The sequence below is a fragment of the Hydra viridissima genome, unplaced genomic scaffold (assembly GCF_058129835.1).
Source record: "Hydra viridissima isolate aposymbiotic clone 2 unplaced genomic scaffold, HvirCarnegie_v1 scaffold_9, whole genome shotgun sequence".
Lineage (NCBI taxonomy): Eukaryota > Metazoa > Cnidaria > Hydrozoa > Anthoathecata > Hydridae > Hydra > Hydra viridissima.
In genome coordinates this window covers 5,079,380-5,095,151 of record NW_028324308.1, presented here as the reverse complement: position 1 = coordinate 5,095,151, position 15,772 = coordinate 5,079,380, and the positions used below count along the sequence as shown (strand labels likewise).

The window sequence follows — 15,772 nt, the reverse complement described above, 5'->3', positions numbered from 1 at the left end:
ATGAAAATTATTTTAATATATGCTGATTGTAGACTGGGTTACTCTGAAGTTTGTAAGAAACAGCTTTATAAAACATTTGTTTTACTTTGAATTCCTTCAGTTAGAACTCCATTACAGAAAATGAAAAGGTGCATATTTTATATAATGGTTAACTTTGCTTTTGTTTTATAGCCTTTCCATTTGTGTGGGACTATTAGACGTCTTATGATGGGCTCAAAGAACAACCCATCAAGCTATGCATTATTCTCTATATGTACCCCAGCTTCTAACTCAACATCAATGTTAGAGATTCGTATGAAAAGCATGCTTTTTTGCTCCAAAAATAATTTAGATCTTAGTTTTCTAGACTTAGATTCCAGGTAAATAATGTTACTGCCAGTGCCAGACATTATAAAATGCAATTTTAATTAATGAACAAATAAAAACTTTAGGGGGAGAGAATTCTTTGGTTACAGTAAAAAAGAGATCTTAGGACAATCAAGTTATGTATTGGTTCATCGAGCAGATATTCAACATTTACGTTGCAAGCACACAGAAAGTAATCATTTGTCTTGATTTTCTATCTTTAAAATACAGTGGAGAAAATAGAATTAGCCTCACCATGTGCTGATCCAATATTTTGTAAATCTGTAAACAAGTTTGTGCGGTACAACTTTTGTATCCACACACATATAATTACTGTTACAAACAACAACTTTTTAGATTATAATATAGCATAATTAAATTTCGGTACATTTGATAAAACCATAAAATGTATAATACTTGATATTTGCGGTAACAAATAGAATTAGCCTCATCAATAGTTATTTTCAGTTTACTTGTATATTTTGATCTGGTGATACGCATTTGTGAGTTAGTTTTTTATTATTATTTGTATGTTAAACAAAGACTGTGAAATCAGTGCTCATAAAGTTTTTAACATTTGGTTTTTGATAACTTAATTTGAAATGGGACGTGATAAGCGTTTAACGAATGAAGAATTAGCAGTAATCAAAGCATACAAAGATACAGGCTTATCTAATCGGGAAATTGCGAAGAAAATTAAAAGATCTCCAAAAGTGGTTAACAATTACTTCAAGATTGGCGTTAGTTATGGAGCTTATAAGGGAAGTGGTGGCAAACGTAAAATTGATAATCGTACTAAACGAGTTATTGTACGTCGTGCTGTTGCTCAGCACATGACTGCATCTCAAGTTCGTGCTGATTTACAATTACCTGTATCTGTTCAACGTGTGAGACAAATCTTACATGAAGATCCAAACACAGTTTGGAAAAAGCGTAAACCAAAACCAAAACTTACTGCTCGTCATAAAAAAGTTAGATTACAACTTGCGAAAGAACACATGTCTTGTCAAGAAGAGTGGCATCAAGTTCTCTTTAGTGATGAAAAAAAGTTCAATCTAGATGGTCCTGATGGCTATCAATATTACTGGCACGATCTTCGAAAAGAGAAAGAAACTCGGATGAGTCGTAACTTTGGGGGTGGAAATGTTATGGTTTGGGGGGCTTTTTCCTTTGCTGGAAAACTTCCACTGGCATGGATTTCAACAAAAATGAATTCACAGGACTACATTGGCTTATTAGAAATAAGTTTACTTGAACATGGTGAGGAATTGATGGGTGAAACTTTCACTTCCCAACAAGATAATGCTACTATCCATAATTCAAAGCTTACAAAGGCTTGGTTTAGAGAAAAAATATTCACGTAATGGAATGGCCCGCACGTAGTCCAGATCTTAACCCAATTGAAAATCTATGGGGAATACTTTCTAGAAAGGTTTATGAAAATGGTAAGCAATTTGAATGCACCTTGGAGCTGAAAACTCGTATCAGAGAAGCTTGGAATGAAATATCTATAGAAACTATCCAAAATCTTGTGAATAGTATGTCAAACCGCATATTTGAAGCCATTAAAAATTCAGGAAGCTATACTAAATACTAAATGAGCGTAAAAACAAAATATTTTCTTTATTTTTTGTATATAACGTTAATGAGGCTAATTCAATTTTCTCCACAAATTGAATACTTTTAATTTTTTTTCCATTTGGAATTAGTTAAACATACCAATTTATAAACTTTTTAGTTGTAGTAGAAGTAATAAGAAATAAAGTAGATTTCATAATTGTTTACCTGCGATTTTTGTTAAATTAGAACAAAAAATAAAGGTGAGGCTAATTCTATTTTCTCCGCTGTAATTCTAGACCAAAGAATTTGAATGAAAAAAAAAAAATCTGTAAAAAAAAAAAGCTTTTTAATTTTCTTACAGTTGCAAGTTGTGGCTATTCATCGATTGGCACATTTCGACTTATGACTAAAACCAGAAAGTGGATCTGGATTTCAGGTTACGCTAAAGTTCATTATATCAATGGTAAACCAGATTTTATTGTAACTACCAATAGAATTATGAGGTAATGATGTTTACCGGTAAATATTTTAATGATTTTATACCTAACCATTCTTATGTTAATTTTATAATATAATATGATACTTATAGTATAATTTTTTACTCTTAAAATCTCCATTATTTTTATATTACAATAACTTAAGCAATAAATGAAACAAATGGAACTCGCTTAGAGTTTTTTTTTGGAAAAATTGAGTCTTTTGCTAAAATTTTTAAAATTTCTGTGTTTAAAATATTTTGGTAAATTATATGATGTTATACAAAATAATACATAATTAATTTTTTGGTTTTATGATAAATTTTAGTGGCGAAGAAGGTTTGGCTATGCTAAATATACGAGACGATGCAGACTTCAATTCACTTCAACAGATTGGCTTAACTGAACCTGATGATTACGAAAAAGCATTAGAATTGGGTTTTCCCAATCGGATCGTTTCACGGTTGCTGAGCTCTAGTTCAAACTCACAGAATGATTGCTTGCCAATGCCGTTAGGCACTCTTATTCCAAATCAAGAAAAAGCCCTTAAAGGTTTTTTGATTTTTATTATTAATGCTGCCTGTTTAATGTTGCTACTCTACAGCTTACACATTTTTTTACTTTAATTTTTATAGCAGTGTTTTACAGATTGTTTTAGCAGCTACCATTGCTCTAAGTAACAGAGTTGTTACTATTGCTCCTTTTTATTATTTTTTATTTGATGTTGGTGCTCTTAGTGGTTTGTTGTTTAAAAACAAAAAATTATCTGTCGTCAGATAATTTTTTATTTTCAACCTGGACCTGGGTAGATTATTATTTCAAATTTTCATTCTTAAAGGTCGCTTTTATTCTTGTTCCTTACAGATTTTTCGTCATGCCAACATAATACCAAATCTGATTACGAAGAGGCTTTCAATATTCAGCGTTCGCAGCAAGGATCTACTATTGAGTTTTGTTCTCCGTCTACAAATTTGTTTTATGATCTCTCTAATTTTGAGTTTCAGCCCGAACACGTTGATCAATTAAGAAATCGAACTTCCCATATACAAGAAGTATTTGTGCAAACATCTACTGGTTTTGAACAGAGCATTGAATATTTGCAATCTGACTCCAGCAATTGCATGCATTCAGAGTACGAGCACTTACCTCCAAATGTTTCAATAATCATGCCGCAATACGACCTCTCATCCATTTTAAGATCCCAAATAGATATCGGACACAACTTCAGTCCACAACACCAGCGATTATCACAAAATTTCTTTTGTCGCCCATAAAAAAAGTGCAAATACGTTTATGCGATCAAAGTTGCAGCTTCCATTAGTTGTTTTTATCTCCTAAAGTTAAATGATTGCGAGAAGTTCAGGTTATTATCCAAAAAAGCCGTGTTATTTTATCATAGGATTTTCTCAGATCCATGATCTTCAACTGGCTTACAGGATCTTTTTTAAAAAAAGCATTTTTATGCTTTTTGAAATAGAAACAATTATACTATTTATGTTCTCTTTAAAAAACCGCTTTTCCACTTCATTGTATATATGTAGATATTTTTCTTGCTGTTGTTGTTTTTTAATGCATTCATTACATCTAAAAATATTTGAATGAATATTTGTTTCCTTTTATTTTTATTATTTTTTTAATCTTACGTTAATTCCATAGTTATGTTATTTCCGTAGTTTATTTTTTCTATGAAAAAACATGTTTCTGGTTAAGCAACTACCGGATTCTTTAAAATTACACTTTAAACCGTTTCCTTAGTGACATTTTTTTCACCCTTATTATTTTAAAAATTAGCGACAAATGTATAAACTTAAGGTTTAAACAAAAGGTATGGCTATGAGTCCGCAACTTCTTAGACGCCCAATTTGATGCAAAAAGACGTCTCTTAATAGTCAAAATACTTATGGAGGAAAATGAGCTTAACGATGATCAAATCAAGTTATTTCTTGGTGTGCAAGGTGAACTTGCATTTTTACCTTTTATTTTTATCGTTAGGATTTGAATCTCATGTTAAATGCTCGTAAAAACTTTGCTCTGGCATTTTATACCAAAAGGAATGGTCATGCTTCACTGCGCCACAATATAATGACAATGCCTCGCTACGCTAAAAAACTTAAAAACCAAAAGACAAGCTTAGTGTTGTAGAATGGAAAAATTTTAGAATTGGCCTATTGGACGCACAACTCTCTGTACCATTAAAAAATTTGAAACCCAATTTTCAGTATTGGATTATACGCGCTCAAATAGACCAGAGCTAGCACGTAGTGAAGAAAATGCAGCGGTGGATGCAATGACCCGGTCCGAAACACTCCTACTCCGAGCCATTAGCAAATTAAAAGTAAACAAGCATTTTAAGCCAAGTTGTTTCTTTATTTTTATTGAAAAGCACAAATCGAATTTACTTGATTTTGATTTGTTAAAAACAAATCGTACTATCGTTAAACCTTAATACACAAACACGATATGAAACTTAAGATCTGAAGTTCCCGAAAAACGGTTTTTCGGTTCTTCGGTTCTTCGGTATTTTTCGGGGAATCGAAAAGAACCGAAGTTATCGGTTCCTTATCAAATTAGGAACCGAAATTTACCGAAGGAACCGTTTTTCGGTAATTCCAGTCTCTGAAATGAATCACAGTCTCAAAGTCTACTACAAAGAGCTAAAAAAAGGAAACTTGTACTTGAATCACCAATGAAAAAATCACCAATGAAAAAAAACCCTATATATGATGCATCTAAAGATTTATTTAATACTGAACCTAGTGATAGTTCTACTAGCGTAGCTTATAGCAGTGCTAGTAGTAGTCGCAAGGGCAGCAAGGACAGTGTCACTGATCTCACTGATAGTGATTTAGAATAACTGTATTTTTCAACTGTATTTCAACTGTATTTTTGAAAATAAAAATTAAAAAAATTCAAGTTTTTCAATTCTTAGTAACAATTTCGATTCTTTGTAGCATTATTGATTTTTTGCGATATTTCCCGCTAAGAACCGAAATTAGAACCAAAATTCCAATTTCGGTTCTTAGCGGTTCTTAGCAATTCCAAAATTCCCGCTAGGAATCGAAAAGAACCGAAGTTATCGGTTCTTTATCAGAATCGGAATCGAAATTTACCGTAATTTCGATTCTTTCTTAAAATAAGGAATCGAAATTTACCGAAATTTCGAATCTTGCCTAAAATAAGGAATCGAAAAGAACCGAAGTTATCGGTTCCTTATCAAATTAGGAACCGAAATTTACCGAAGGAACCGTTTTTCGGTAATTCCAGTCTCTGATGAAACTTTAATGGCTAAATAAGATTCAATTGAAAGGAGCAAATCGCACAATCGCTCCTTGCTTATTTTGGAACGTTTAAAAGTAAATAGTTTATAAATAGGCTTTTACAATTTAAAAATTTCATAAAATATATCGTTGTCTTGGAAAAATTTGCCAAACGAAATGAAGGCAAGTTAAGTACAAAAAAAAAAAAAATCAATGCGTCCACATGGTAACAGTGTTAGTTAAAAACAAAAACCTTCGAAAAGTTCGATAATTAGAATCATTCACTTTCTATCTAAAAAAATGATGATTTATATAAAATTACCCTCTTACCAAATCGTTTAAGTAAAAAAGGGTTCAAAAGAAATTTCATTTTTATTGCATTCTTTGTTTTAAGTATCGAACAAATAGCCAATAAAAACGTCCGTTTCTGTTTTACATTCGAAAAGAAAACCTTGCAAATATTTTAATTTCTAACAGCTAACATGATTAAAAACGAGGCAAAAATAATGTGTTCATTTTTTTTTAAACTTAATTCTTTGCTGTTAAGTTTAAGTGAAATAACTTAAAAAATCTCCGAGCAGTGTATTGATTTTTAGATGTTCCAAATATACCCAACCTTAAACATCTATGACTAGCTTTTCATTATGTCTTAACAGTAGCAGTCTCTATAAATACCCGACGTGACCTATATCTATCAATGGTCAAACTCTTGTTGATAATATATTCTTATTGTTTTTAACATCTCTATGTTACCGACTAACATTCCTAAGTTAATGTCATCTCCTCTTGCTTGCCTATTCGTGAATATGGTGAATAATAGCCTTTGAATGAAAGTTCAAAACATGCTTAAACCACTTTTTTCTATCCAAACACCAATTAAAAGAAATTCATTTGCTCGGAATAAATAAATTTTTGCTTTTTTTAAAGATCTTTCGTTGATATCATTTAACTTGATTTAAAGAAACCTTCTTTCATAATGGCAATCTTTGCTTCTTCCTAGAATTTTTGCTTTCTTTGCTTTTAAAAAACACGTCCGAAGACATTATAGTACTATAAGCAAAATAAATTTTCGACAGCGCTGCTAGAAATGGTGATATCTGAAGTCTTCAGCATTTGTTAACTTACATTTTATATTCTAACTCTGAAGAAAAAATAAAATCGACACCATTACGCTGGCCTCGTTTATTTATTTTTGTACACTACATATTAAATTCGGTTTTATACTTCTCCACAAAATGTCTTTTTTCTTTATGAACAACATTGCTCGAATATACTTTTGAATCATGAATACTTTTTCCGCTTTGTTTGAATACCGTACTAGTGAACGCGTTTTTGTAATGCTTTCTCTCTGCTCGCATCCAATCTTGACTTGCTGTCCATTCAACTGCGCACCACGACTCGCAGTTCATACTTTATTTTTCACTTTGCTGCCAGGTTTTAACTGTTCTGTTATTCGACGACGAGTAATAGTGATAATGCAATGGCTTCACTTATTCGCCAGCTGTATTCAAAGAAAACAGCCAAAAAGCCTGGTTTCAACCCCCCAATCACATTTCCTCTTGATAATTCAGAGAAAAAGTGATTAATAAAATAAAATACTCTGACAAAAGTGGCTTCATCTTGATGAAAGTCTTAACGTAACTACAATTGGATAAGAAAGTGGTTTGTAAGGTTAAAGAAGACTTTATGTTGCAGAATTATCCAAGGGGAAACCCGCAATTTATGTACATTTAGTACACTTCAAAATCCACTTAGATGGTTTCTTAAAAAATAAATATTTATATAATGGTCTAGTATAAATATAAACACTAAAATCAAAACTCTGTTTGAATCAATTCAAAAAAAAACACGACAAGTAAAAATCTTGTTGGAAAAAAGTCTTACGACGATATTTGTTGATTGGTCAGACATATTAAATTCTCTCGCTCAATTTAACCATAAGAATTTAAAGTAATTTAAAAATATTGCGCCCTTTTTTTTTAAATCCAGTTTAAAATGTAATTTAAATCAACTGGCTAACTTGGGTAAATTCATTAAAAAGCATAAGCGCTGAAAGAAAAGAATGTTGAGAATCTAGGAATTTGATGCTTTTATCAAACGAAATCTTGGTATAGCACAAACAAAGTATAGTGAAGTAGCCAGCCTCACATAACCTTGAACTTTGAACTATTTTTATGTTTTGAATTAACATTAATACTATCAAAGTACAAAAGTTCTGAAACAACATGTTGCGTCGCAAAAAATAGCAACTGCTTTGAAACAACATGTTGCGTCGCAAAAAATAGCAACTGCTTTGAAACAACATGTTGCGTCGCAAAAAATAGCAACTGCTTTGAAACAACATGTTGCGTCGCAAAAAATAGCAACTGCTTTGAAACAACATGTTGCGTCGCAAAAAATAGCAACTGCTTTGAAATAGGTTTCGTCGAGGAAGTCTTTGTTTAAAATTCAAAACTTGTTAAAAATGGTCGAAAAATAATTTTATTACTTGATATAATTCTTTATCTGACAATGTAAGCCAAACGTGAAGTAGATTTGTTAGACGCTGAAATGCCATTTCCACAAATACTAAAAGAAATTGGAACATTTTTTCGTACAAAGTTAAAAAAAGTTTAAAAGAACAAAAATACGTCGTACTCATTCTAAGATCCGGAAGGACATTTTCAGCTGTCACACTTAGGCTAGCGAAAAGCCAGATTGACATGAATCCAATCATGAAAAGGATTGTAAAAGACCTAAATAAGTCAGAAGCAACAACGAAAAAGGTTCTCAAAGGGATCATTTGTGTCTGGTTATTTGACAAAAGCAAAATGATTCTTTTTATTGACCTCTTCTCAGTAATGTAACAATAATTCCCTGCCCGCCTACATCGAAGTTGAGTATTTTTTTATTCTCAAATTTGTATAGTTTTTAATTCAATTTTTCTTTTCACCATCTTTATTTCAACTTTCCTTTTCACCATTTTTCTACAATTCTAAAAGAATAGTAGAAAGCAGATAATTCTATAAGATTCTATAAGATTAGGGAGATTGTAAGATTATTCTATTAGTTTCTATAAGATTAGGGTGCGATAAATCAAGGTTATTCGCCACTTTGGTTACAGAAACAAAATTTTGAGATTAAGAAGCAAATGATTTTTACCACACTTAAAAAGTGGGCTTCAGGCTTTCTCCCCTTTTTAAATTTACCCGTAAATTTTTAACATATTTATCAATATCTGTATTAGTATGAGAAAAAAGAGTTCTTTGGTCTTTTTAATCTGTGAAATCAATAGCACTGCAGTAAGACTCCACATCCTTGATTGTTATTTTAGGTCACTTTGAGAAGATACGTAAAGCAGTATTGTTTCTAAAGCGAGTTTATTCATTTAGATTAGAAAAGGTACAATTAAAGAATTACGCGCATGCTGACGTTTGCAAAAGCTTAAGGTTTAATGAACGTTTTTCAAGAATGATTAATTTCTACTTTTAAATAAAGAATATTTGAGACATCTTTGATTTGCTTATTTCATAAAGCCATACATAAAAGTTTTGATAAAGATTATTTAAAATATCAGTATAAAAAATTTTCAAGAAAAAAGTCTGAAATATTGATAGGTTTAAGATAAGGAGGTATGTTTAAGATAAGATATGCTTAAGATAAAGTGCAGCTATAAAGGTAGGCGTTGAGTGTAGTCTACTATTTTTAAAATGTAAGATACGATGTGGTTTAATTTAACTGCTCTCTCGTCACCATTTGTTTACATTTTTGTATACTTTTTACATTCGATTGTTTATGTATAAAAATCTCAAATCTGCGTTTATTACGTGTTTTTTAAAACATTTTATAAACTAACCATGCTTTTGAACGTCATTTGAGTTGCGATAAGGATTATTTAGTTGGTATTACAACTTTCATAGATATTACAAAGATTGTTTAATTTTTTGTTACGTTAACAATACAGCGATTAAGTTGCTGCTTAGTAACGTTTTTTCGTTATGACCAAATTAAGTTTGATATGGGCATCTTTTGTTCTTTTAACTCCGTTTTCATTATTTTTCATTAGCATTGCTAATTCCTTTAAATCTCAGCGTCTTCTATGGTCTGTTCGATCACAGAAATAATAAAAGATTTTTAGCGTCAGCAAACATGGAGCAGATGTTTAGTGTAGGTTTTTTGTTGTCGCTGATGACAATTTTATCAGCTAAAGGTAAAAACCTTTTTATATATACATATATATTTTGATCATTGAAAAAACGAGAAGTAATTAATAAAAATATCGTTAAAATAATTCTTCAATTAACTTTTCTGTCGAAACAAACTCATGTTAAACAAAAAATAGAATTTGCAATCAAAACCTAAAAGCCAAGATTCTAAGGAAAATGATGAAGAAGTTTATTATCGACTTGAAAATAAAGAAATAATTTTAAGAGAAAAAATCATAATAACCAGCAGAAATAAAGATACTGAATTTAAAGCAACTTTAGAGAATTTACTGACTCAGCTGGAAAAAAGTGACTTGCATGTAAAAGTTTCTTTAAAATATAAAGGAAAAAACAAGACAGATTTGGTTTTTGTTAAAATTAAATTTGTTTAATTACAAATTTTTATCCCAAAATTTCAAGGCGGTCGACATAACAGTCGTTAAATAGGTTATAAGGAATCAGATGAACAAAGCAGAGCTTTGCAAAATACTCTTTAAGTTTTAATACACTCTCCACTCTTTTTCTCTAATATATATTAAGCACACTTTACACAATGAAGTTTATGAGAAAAAATTCTTAATAAAAACCTAAAGAAACAAAAATTTGAATTTGTAAGAGGAATTATATTAATTAATAGACCATTAAAAGTCCAGCCCCCCCCTACATACACACACTTTTCTGAGAACAGATTTAGGTTTAAAAAAATAACCAAGCATACGTCATATATCGTTAAAACTGTCTTGAGAGAGGGAAGCATATAAAAGAAGTTTAAAAAATCAGGAAACTCCCTATTGAAATATATTTGGTAAAAATGTGTAACATAAAATCTGTAGTATTAGATTGTAACGAAATTTGATGAAGGAGGTGGTCAGAATAATATAAAAGCAGAGCTTAAAATAGGAAATTCTATTTGTATCACACAAACATAAAAATTTATTTCATTTTTTAAAAAATGTTACAAAAAATATCATTACTGCAAATGTTAATAAGATGTTTTGACTGACAAGAGTCTTTTTTTCAAAAATTCACCGTAAAGAGGATATTCAGGATTCATTTTAAAGCTATCCCAGGCTTCTTTTAGGAAGTAGTAATCTACCTTGATTAAAACTAAAATTAAACTTTACTGTTACAGTCCAGTCAAAGTCTAACACTCTTTATTATCAAAGAATTCATCAATTCAAAACCTTGACTCTACAACAGTTTTCAGGAGCCAAAGTGCTTCAATCAGAGGTATTAAAATGTGATCGGAAAAAATAGCAAAAATTCCAGCTCCTGAGAAATTTACGGCTAACACATCCGTTATCAGCCTCTCTCTCATAGAGCTAAGGTTTCTTTATTCAGCTTTCACAAATGGAGCCAATTGCAAGTTTACAACTTTTTATCATGAAATTTACACAACTAAATTTCAAATAAACCAAGTTCAAAATCTTGTTGCTTGTTAAATCCAATTCCAAAAAAAAATTATTCTAAAAAAATTATCTTTGAATATTCGGTTACGGTAAAAACAATATTGCATTTAACTGATATTGATATAAGTTTTAAGAAAATTTACAAAAGTAAACCTGAGACTCGCCCCTCTCGACTGTTCTGTACAAATCTAAAATAGTTTAACAGTTTCTCATCTTTAAAAATCCTCTGTGCTGATAACTCATTCTCCATAAAGATTGGAGCCCTTAGAAGTTATTTGCTAGTTTACCATAAGATCATTAAACACAACAACAGAAACCGATTTCTTTTGAATGTCATCTCCGTTTTCACTTTTTGATATTTCAACCAATAAAAATAATGAACATGTCCAGAATTGTTTTACTTATTTCTCCCAAATATTTCTGCAGATTTTGTAAATGTTCTTTGTAACTTCTCTGAAAAAAAAACGTTTTTAAGTTATTAAGATTTTTAAAGTTTTGCTTGTATTATAGCATTTAAACAAAATGGCTGTGATTGGTACTATTGTTTCGTGTTACTAGATAAAGTGATTAATAGCCAATCTTTCTGGCAAGCGGCATCTCTTTTATTTTTCTTTTTTTAAGTATTGTCATTGATCACTTAGCTCCAAAGGTTAATTAGTGGTCGTCAAATTATAAAGAATGTCTACTTTCTCTCTTTATTGCACCGACATTTTGTTTGATGCTTTTTTCTTTACAATAAAAGCATGATTTTAAACATTATAAAAGCATAAAAAAATGTTTTTAAAAATATTTAAACATACTTTCCTTTGCAATAAATTTATGACTTTGAAATATTATTTGGCAACTAAAAATATTAAAGCATAATAAACATTTAATAAAGTTCATAAAGTGAACCCATTATGCACCTTTGTTCGAATATTTGGTTAGGCTCTTACATTAAAATCTGTGTTTTTAATCAAGTTACACCTTTCTTTTTTAATGATAGAAAAGATCTGGGTTCTATACTAAGTAAATAGTAGTTGTAATACATTATAGCTTTCTAGATGAAAATTTTTGGAATAATTTTAAAGTGATGCCTAAACATGGAATAATTTTAAAGTGATGCCTAAACAGTGAATTGAAAAAAAAAACAAAAAACCTTGTGAGCATTTTTAGTAATAATAGTTCTTAAATGAAGCATTTTGTAAAAACGATTTTAACAAACGTGCTAAACTTGCTGAACAAGTTTTTGTTCTACAAATGAAATCCTAATTATAAATCCTTCACCTTCCTTTTTCATGATGCAAAAGTTTTTTCAAATACTATACATTTAACAACCGTATTTCAAAATTTTTCTGAACTTAGTCACTTATTTTAGATAGTTCCTGTTTTCAAGATAGGTCCAGCAATATATTACATGTGTTTCGGTCATTTTTTAAAAATGAATTTGTTTCTTGAGAGGTGTGTACCTTCTTGGACAATATTGGAAAACACCATTCTACAAGCTACCTTAGCTACATCAAGTAGTGCTAGCTACCTATAACAATGCAAATAGTTGCAAAGTAAAAAGTTGTTGATGTAAAATCTTCAAACTCAAATTAATTTTATTATTAATTAGTTTTAAATTATATATATATATATATATATATATATATATATATATATATATATATATATATATATATATATTTATTTTTTTGAAAAAAAATCTAGCTTTTTTTTTTTAAGCTCTCTATAACCCTCGAAATGATGATGAGGTTTATCAAAGAGAAAGTGAGAACCACCTTGATCTTAGTGCACCTGATTTTTACCAAAGACAGCAGTTTGATTATGAGAGTGCAAGAAGCAACCCACGTTATTTCAATTTTAAAAGATCGCGTGGTTTCCCCCAAATGAATCAACTTGATAATCAATACCATTTGAATCCAATTCACAGGGGTTTAATAGGAAACGAAAATTACATCAGAAGAGAAGGCCCACGTAAAATTTCCATTAGAAGAGAAGGCCCAAGTGAAAATTACATCGGGAGAGAAGATCCACGTGAAATAAATTTAGGAAAGAAATCCTTAAACTATGACGAAAGAAGCATGTTTGAGCCGCTAGTGCCATACAATCTTCCAAATAAAAATCAAGATCAAAAAGAAGAAAATAAAATAATCGAAAAAGATGCTGCACCTGGTAAATCGGAGACTTTGTTAAAAGATAATTCTGAAAAAAACCAATCTCAGGTTATAAATAAAGAGTTAATTACAAATAAAGACTCTACTGAAGTATTAAACCAAGATTCGATTACCTTGGACGTATTAAGAGATTCAATAATACAAGGAGTCGTAGACACAGTGATGAACCGAGAAGATGACACTGTTAAATCTGTTATAAGCGATGAATTGATCAGAAGAGTTCGCGATTTTGTAAAAATGGGTGGAAGTAAAAAAAAAGAAATTAATGACGCAAAGAAAATCACAGAAAAGAACAATCCAGATATTGAAAATAAAGAAATCACTAAAGATCAAATTAACAAAAATCAGCAAAATTTACCAGAGATCAAAGATTTTGCAGCCAATAACACTGAAAAATTAGATTCAAAAGAAAGCAGTGACAAGTTCGAAAATCTCTTCTCTGATTCAAAAAGAGATATTAACCCAGAAGTGAAAGTGATGTATCGGGAAGATGCCAATTCTATCGAAAAGGAAAAGCAAGTTCCAGTTTCCAACCAACTCGATAACTTCCACCTCGATAACTACAACGGCGAGAGTGAATCAGACAACAATGATATATTTAAGGAAAGAAGTGATTTAAAGATAAGAAATCATCGAAAACCAATGTTTATAAGAGAAAGAGATGAACCAACAAATTTTATGTCAGGCTCGAGACAGCAACGAAGAAAAGATTTTGAAAGACGAAGGTTCCAACAAAATGAGATGAACGATGAAGATGAAGCCAAAGAATACCAGAATTTTGAAATGTTTGCCAACATGTAAAAAGGACGTTTTATGATGAATTTGGCGACGGTTTAATAGCAAATGCTTTAGTAAAGTTTGTTCCTTTATTTTAAACAATGTCCTATTTAGGTTGATAAAAAATATTTTTTATAAAACCAGTTTTACTTGTTTTGTTTTTTTTTACTTAACTTGATTTTAAAAACTTATTTTTAGTCTTAGTTTTTCTTTTACTTAACTTTTGTAAAATCTTTGAAGTAGCTGATAAAATTACCATATACAAGGATTTAAATCTAAGTATGTTTAAAAATCGTTTGAACGCAGTTGGCTATAAATGAAGTAAAAAATCGTTTGAACGCAGTTGGCTATAATTGAAATAAAAAATTAAATTATCGAAGAAGAAAATGCAAAATTATATTTAAAAACTGTAAATTTAAATTTGACAAAAAGGTTTCGTGCAACTTTAATGCTATAAATCGAGTTTAAAGTGAAACAATCAGAATCTAAAAGAAAGCAATTTTTTTTTCTTCTACTGTGCTTCTCGTTGAAAGTGGTCGCCATTGAAAAAAGTCAGATTTTTTGCAAAATTTTACGCAGATAAAACCACGCACAAACGAGAATGCTAAAAGAAAGAACTCTTATTGTTTGATATTCTTGTATTTATGCAGTTTGTGCACGGCTGTATCGAGTGATATCTGTTGCAAACGACAAAGTTCTTATGCATAACTTTGTGCTCTTTCACGCTCTTAGATGGCTTTTTTTAAAGATTCGTTTCTGCAATATTTTCGTGTAGTTTATATGTTCACAGTGCAAGAGTCCTGTTTGCATCAAATTTTTTTTTCGCCTATTTTTCATACAGCTTTAAAAATGTACTTAAAATTTGAAAATTTGGATTTGTAAATTAAATTTTTGTGAATGAAAAAATTCAAACATATCTCACCACGTATTTGTAATTGAAAAAATTCGAACATGGCATCTAGTTTTTACATAACCGCTTAGTAGTTTTTACGCTATTAATTTTTTGACAGTTGACCATTCTGAGGTGACTTTTAATGTGGCAAAAAAGTTCCATTCAACTATTACGTCAAACTCTTTAATTGAAGGAAGTGAAAATAACTTTTTTCTGACCGTAAAGAAATTTTCTTTCATTAATAAATCACGAAAGTCCGAGTTCTGATATAATTATTTGAATTATTTAAAGCTAAATACTGCATCCTGGGTTATTTCATCGGATATGAACTGTATGATGTGTGCTTGATAAAACCCTCTTTATCTTTGTAATATGCAATTGTAGGGTAACAAGAACATTTTTGCATATTTCAATCAGGGTTGACAAGTTTTAAACCGGTTATTTAATATTGTTTCAGCGCAATTCAAATCAATTTTTGTATAACTTGTTTGCTATGCATTCAATATTGAAATTATTTCAAATTGTATATTGAAAATAATTTGCTGTAAAGTAATTGTCTTATAGAATTAATGGTTATTAGTTTGTTTTAAGATTACTAAAATACAAAATTTCATTAATTCGTTTTTAAAATAAAGTCACTGTGTACCATAAGTCCACTATTAAAGTTTATTGAAAACGTGAACTGTTTTTTTTTTTATTATTTTTAACAATAA

At 30.2% G+C, this 15,772-nt stretch overlaps 2 protein-coding genes across 9 annotated transcripts in view; both read left to right on the top strand.

Moving 5' to 3' along the window:
- Positions 1-3,984, top strand: part of LOC145185865 (aryl hydrocarbon receptor-like) — a 28,167-nt gene extending 24,183 nt beyond the window's left edge. For all 8 annotated transcript variants that reach the window (XM_090098554.1, XM_090098555.1, XM_090098557.1 and 5 more), the window contains 5 exons: positions 172-359; positions 432-538; positions 2,267-2,408; positions 2,710-2,933; positions 3,246-3,984. In XM_090098554.1, the coding sequence (XP_089954680.1) occupies positions 172-359; positions 432-538; positions 2,267-2,408; positions 2,710-2,933; positions 3,246-3,655 (1,071 nt within the window). In that variant the 3' untranslated portion in view covers positions 3,656-3,984. The remainder of the gene's footprint in view (positions 1-171; positions 360-431; positions 539-2,266; positions 2,409-2,709; positions 2,934-3,245) is intronic.
- Positions 3,985-9,132: 5,148 nt separating this feature from the next.
- Positions 9,133-14,310, top strand: LOC149883690 (uncharacterized). The gene is made up of 3 exons (XM_090097954.1): positions 9,133-9,295; positions 9,684-9,827; positions 12,939-14,310. Exons 1-3 carry the CDS (start codon positions 9,268-9,270, stop codon positions 14,189-14,191), a joined length of 1,425 nt encoding a protein of 474 aa, XP_089954080.1. The 5' UTR covers positions 9,133-9,267; the 3' UTR covers positions 14,192-14,310.
- Positions 14,311-15,772: the final 1,462 nt, after the last annotated feature.

Excerpts from the sequence above, each read along its gene's own strand:
- LOC149883690 (XM_090097954.1), top strand. The coding sequence starts at position 9,268 with ATGCTTAAGATAAAGTGCAGCTATAAAG. Across the intron at positions 9,296-9,683 it reads GATAAAGTGCAGCTATAAAG|CATTGCTAATTCCTTTAAAT; the intron begins GTAGGCGTTGAG and ends ATTTTTCATTAG. Across the intron at positions 9,828-12,938 it reads GACAATTTTATCAGCTAAAG|CTCTCTATAACCCTCGAAAT; the intron begins GTAAAAACCTTT and ends TTTTTTTTTAAG.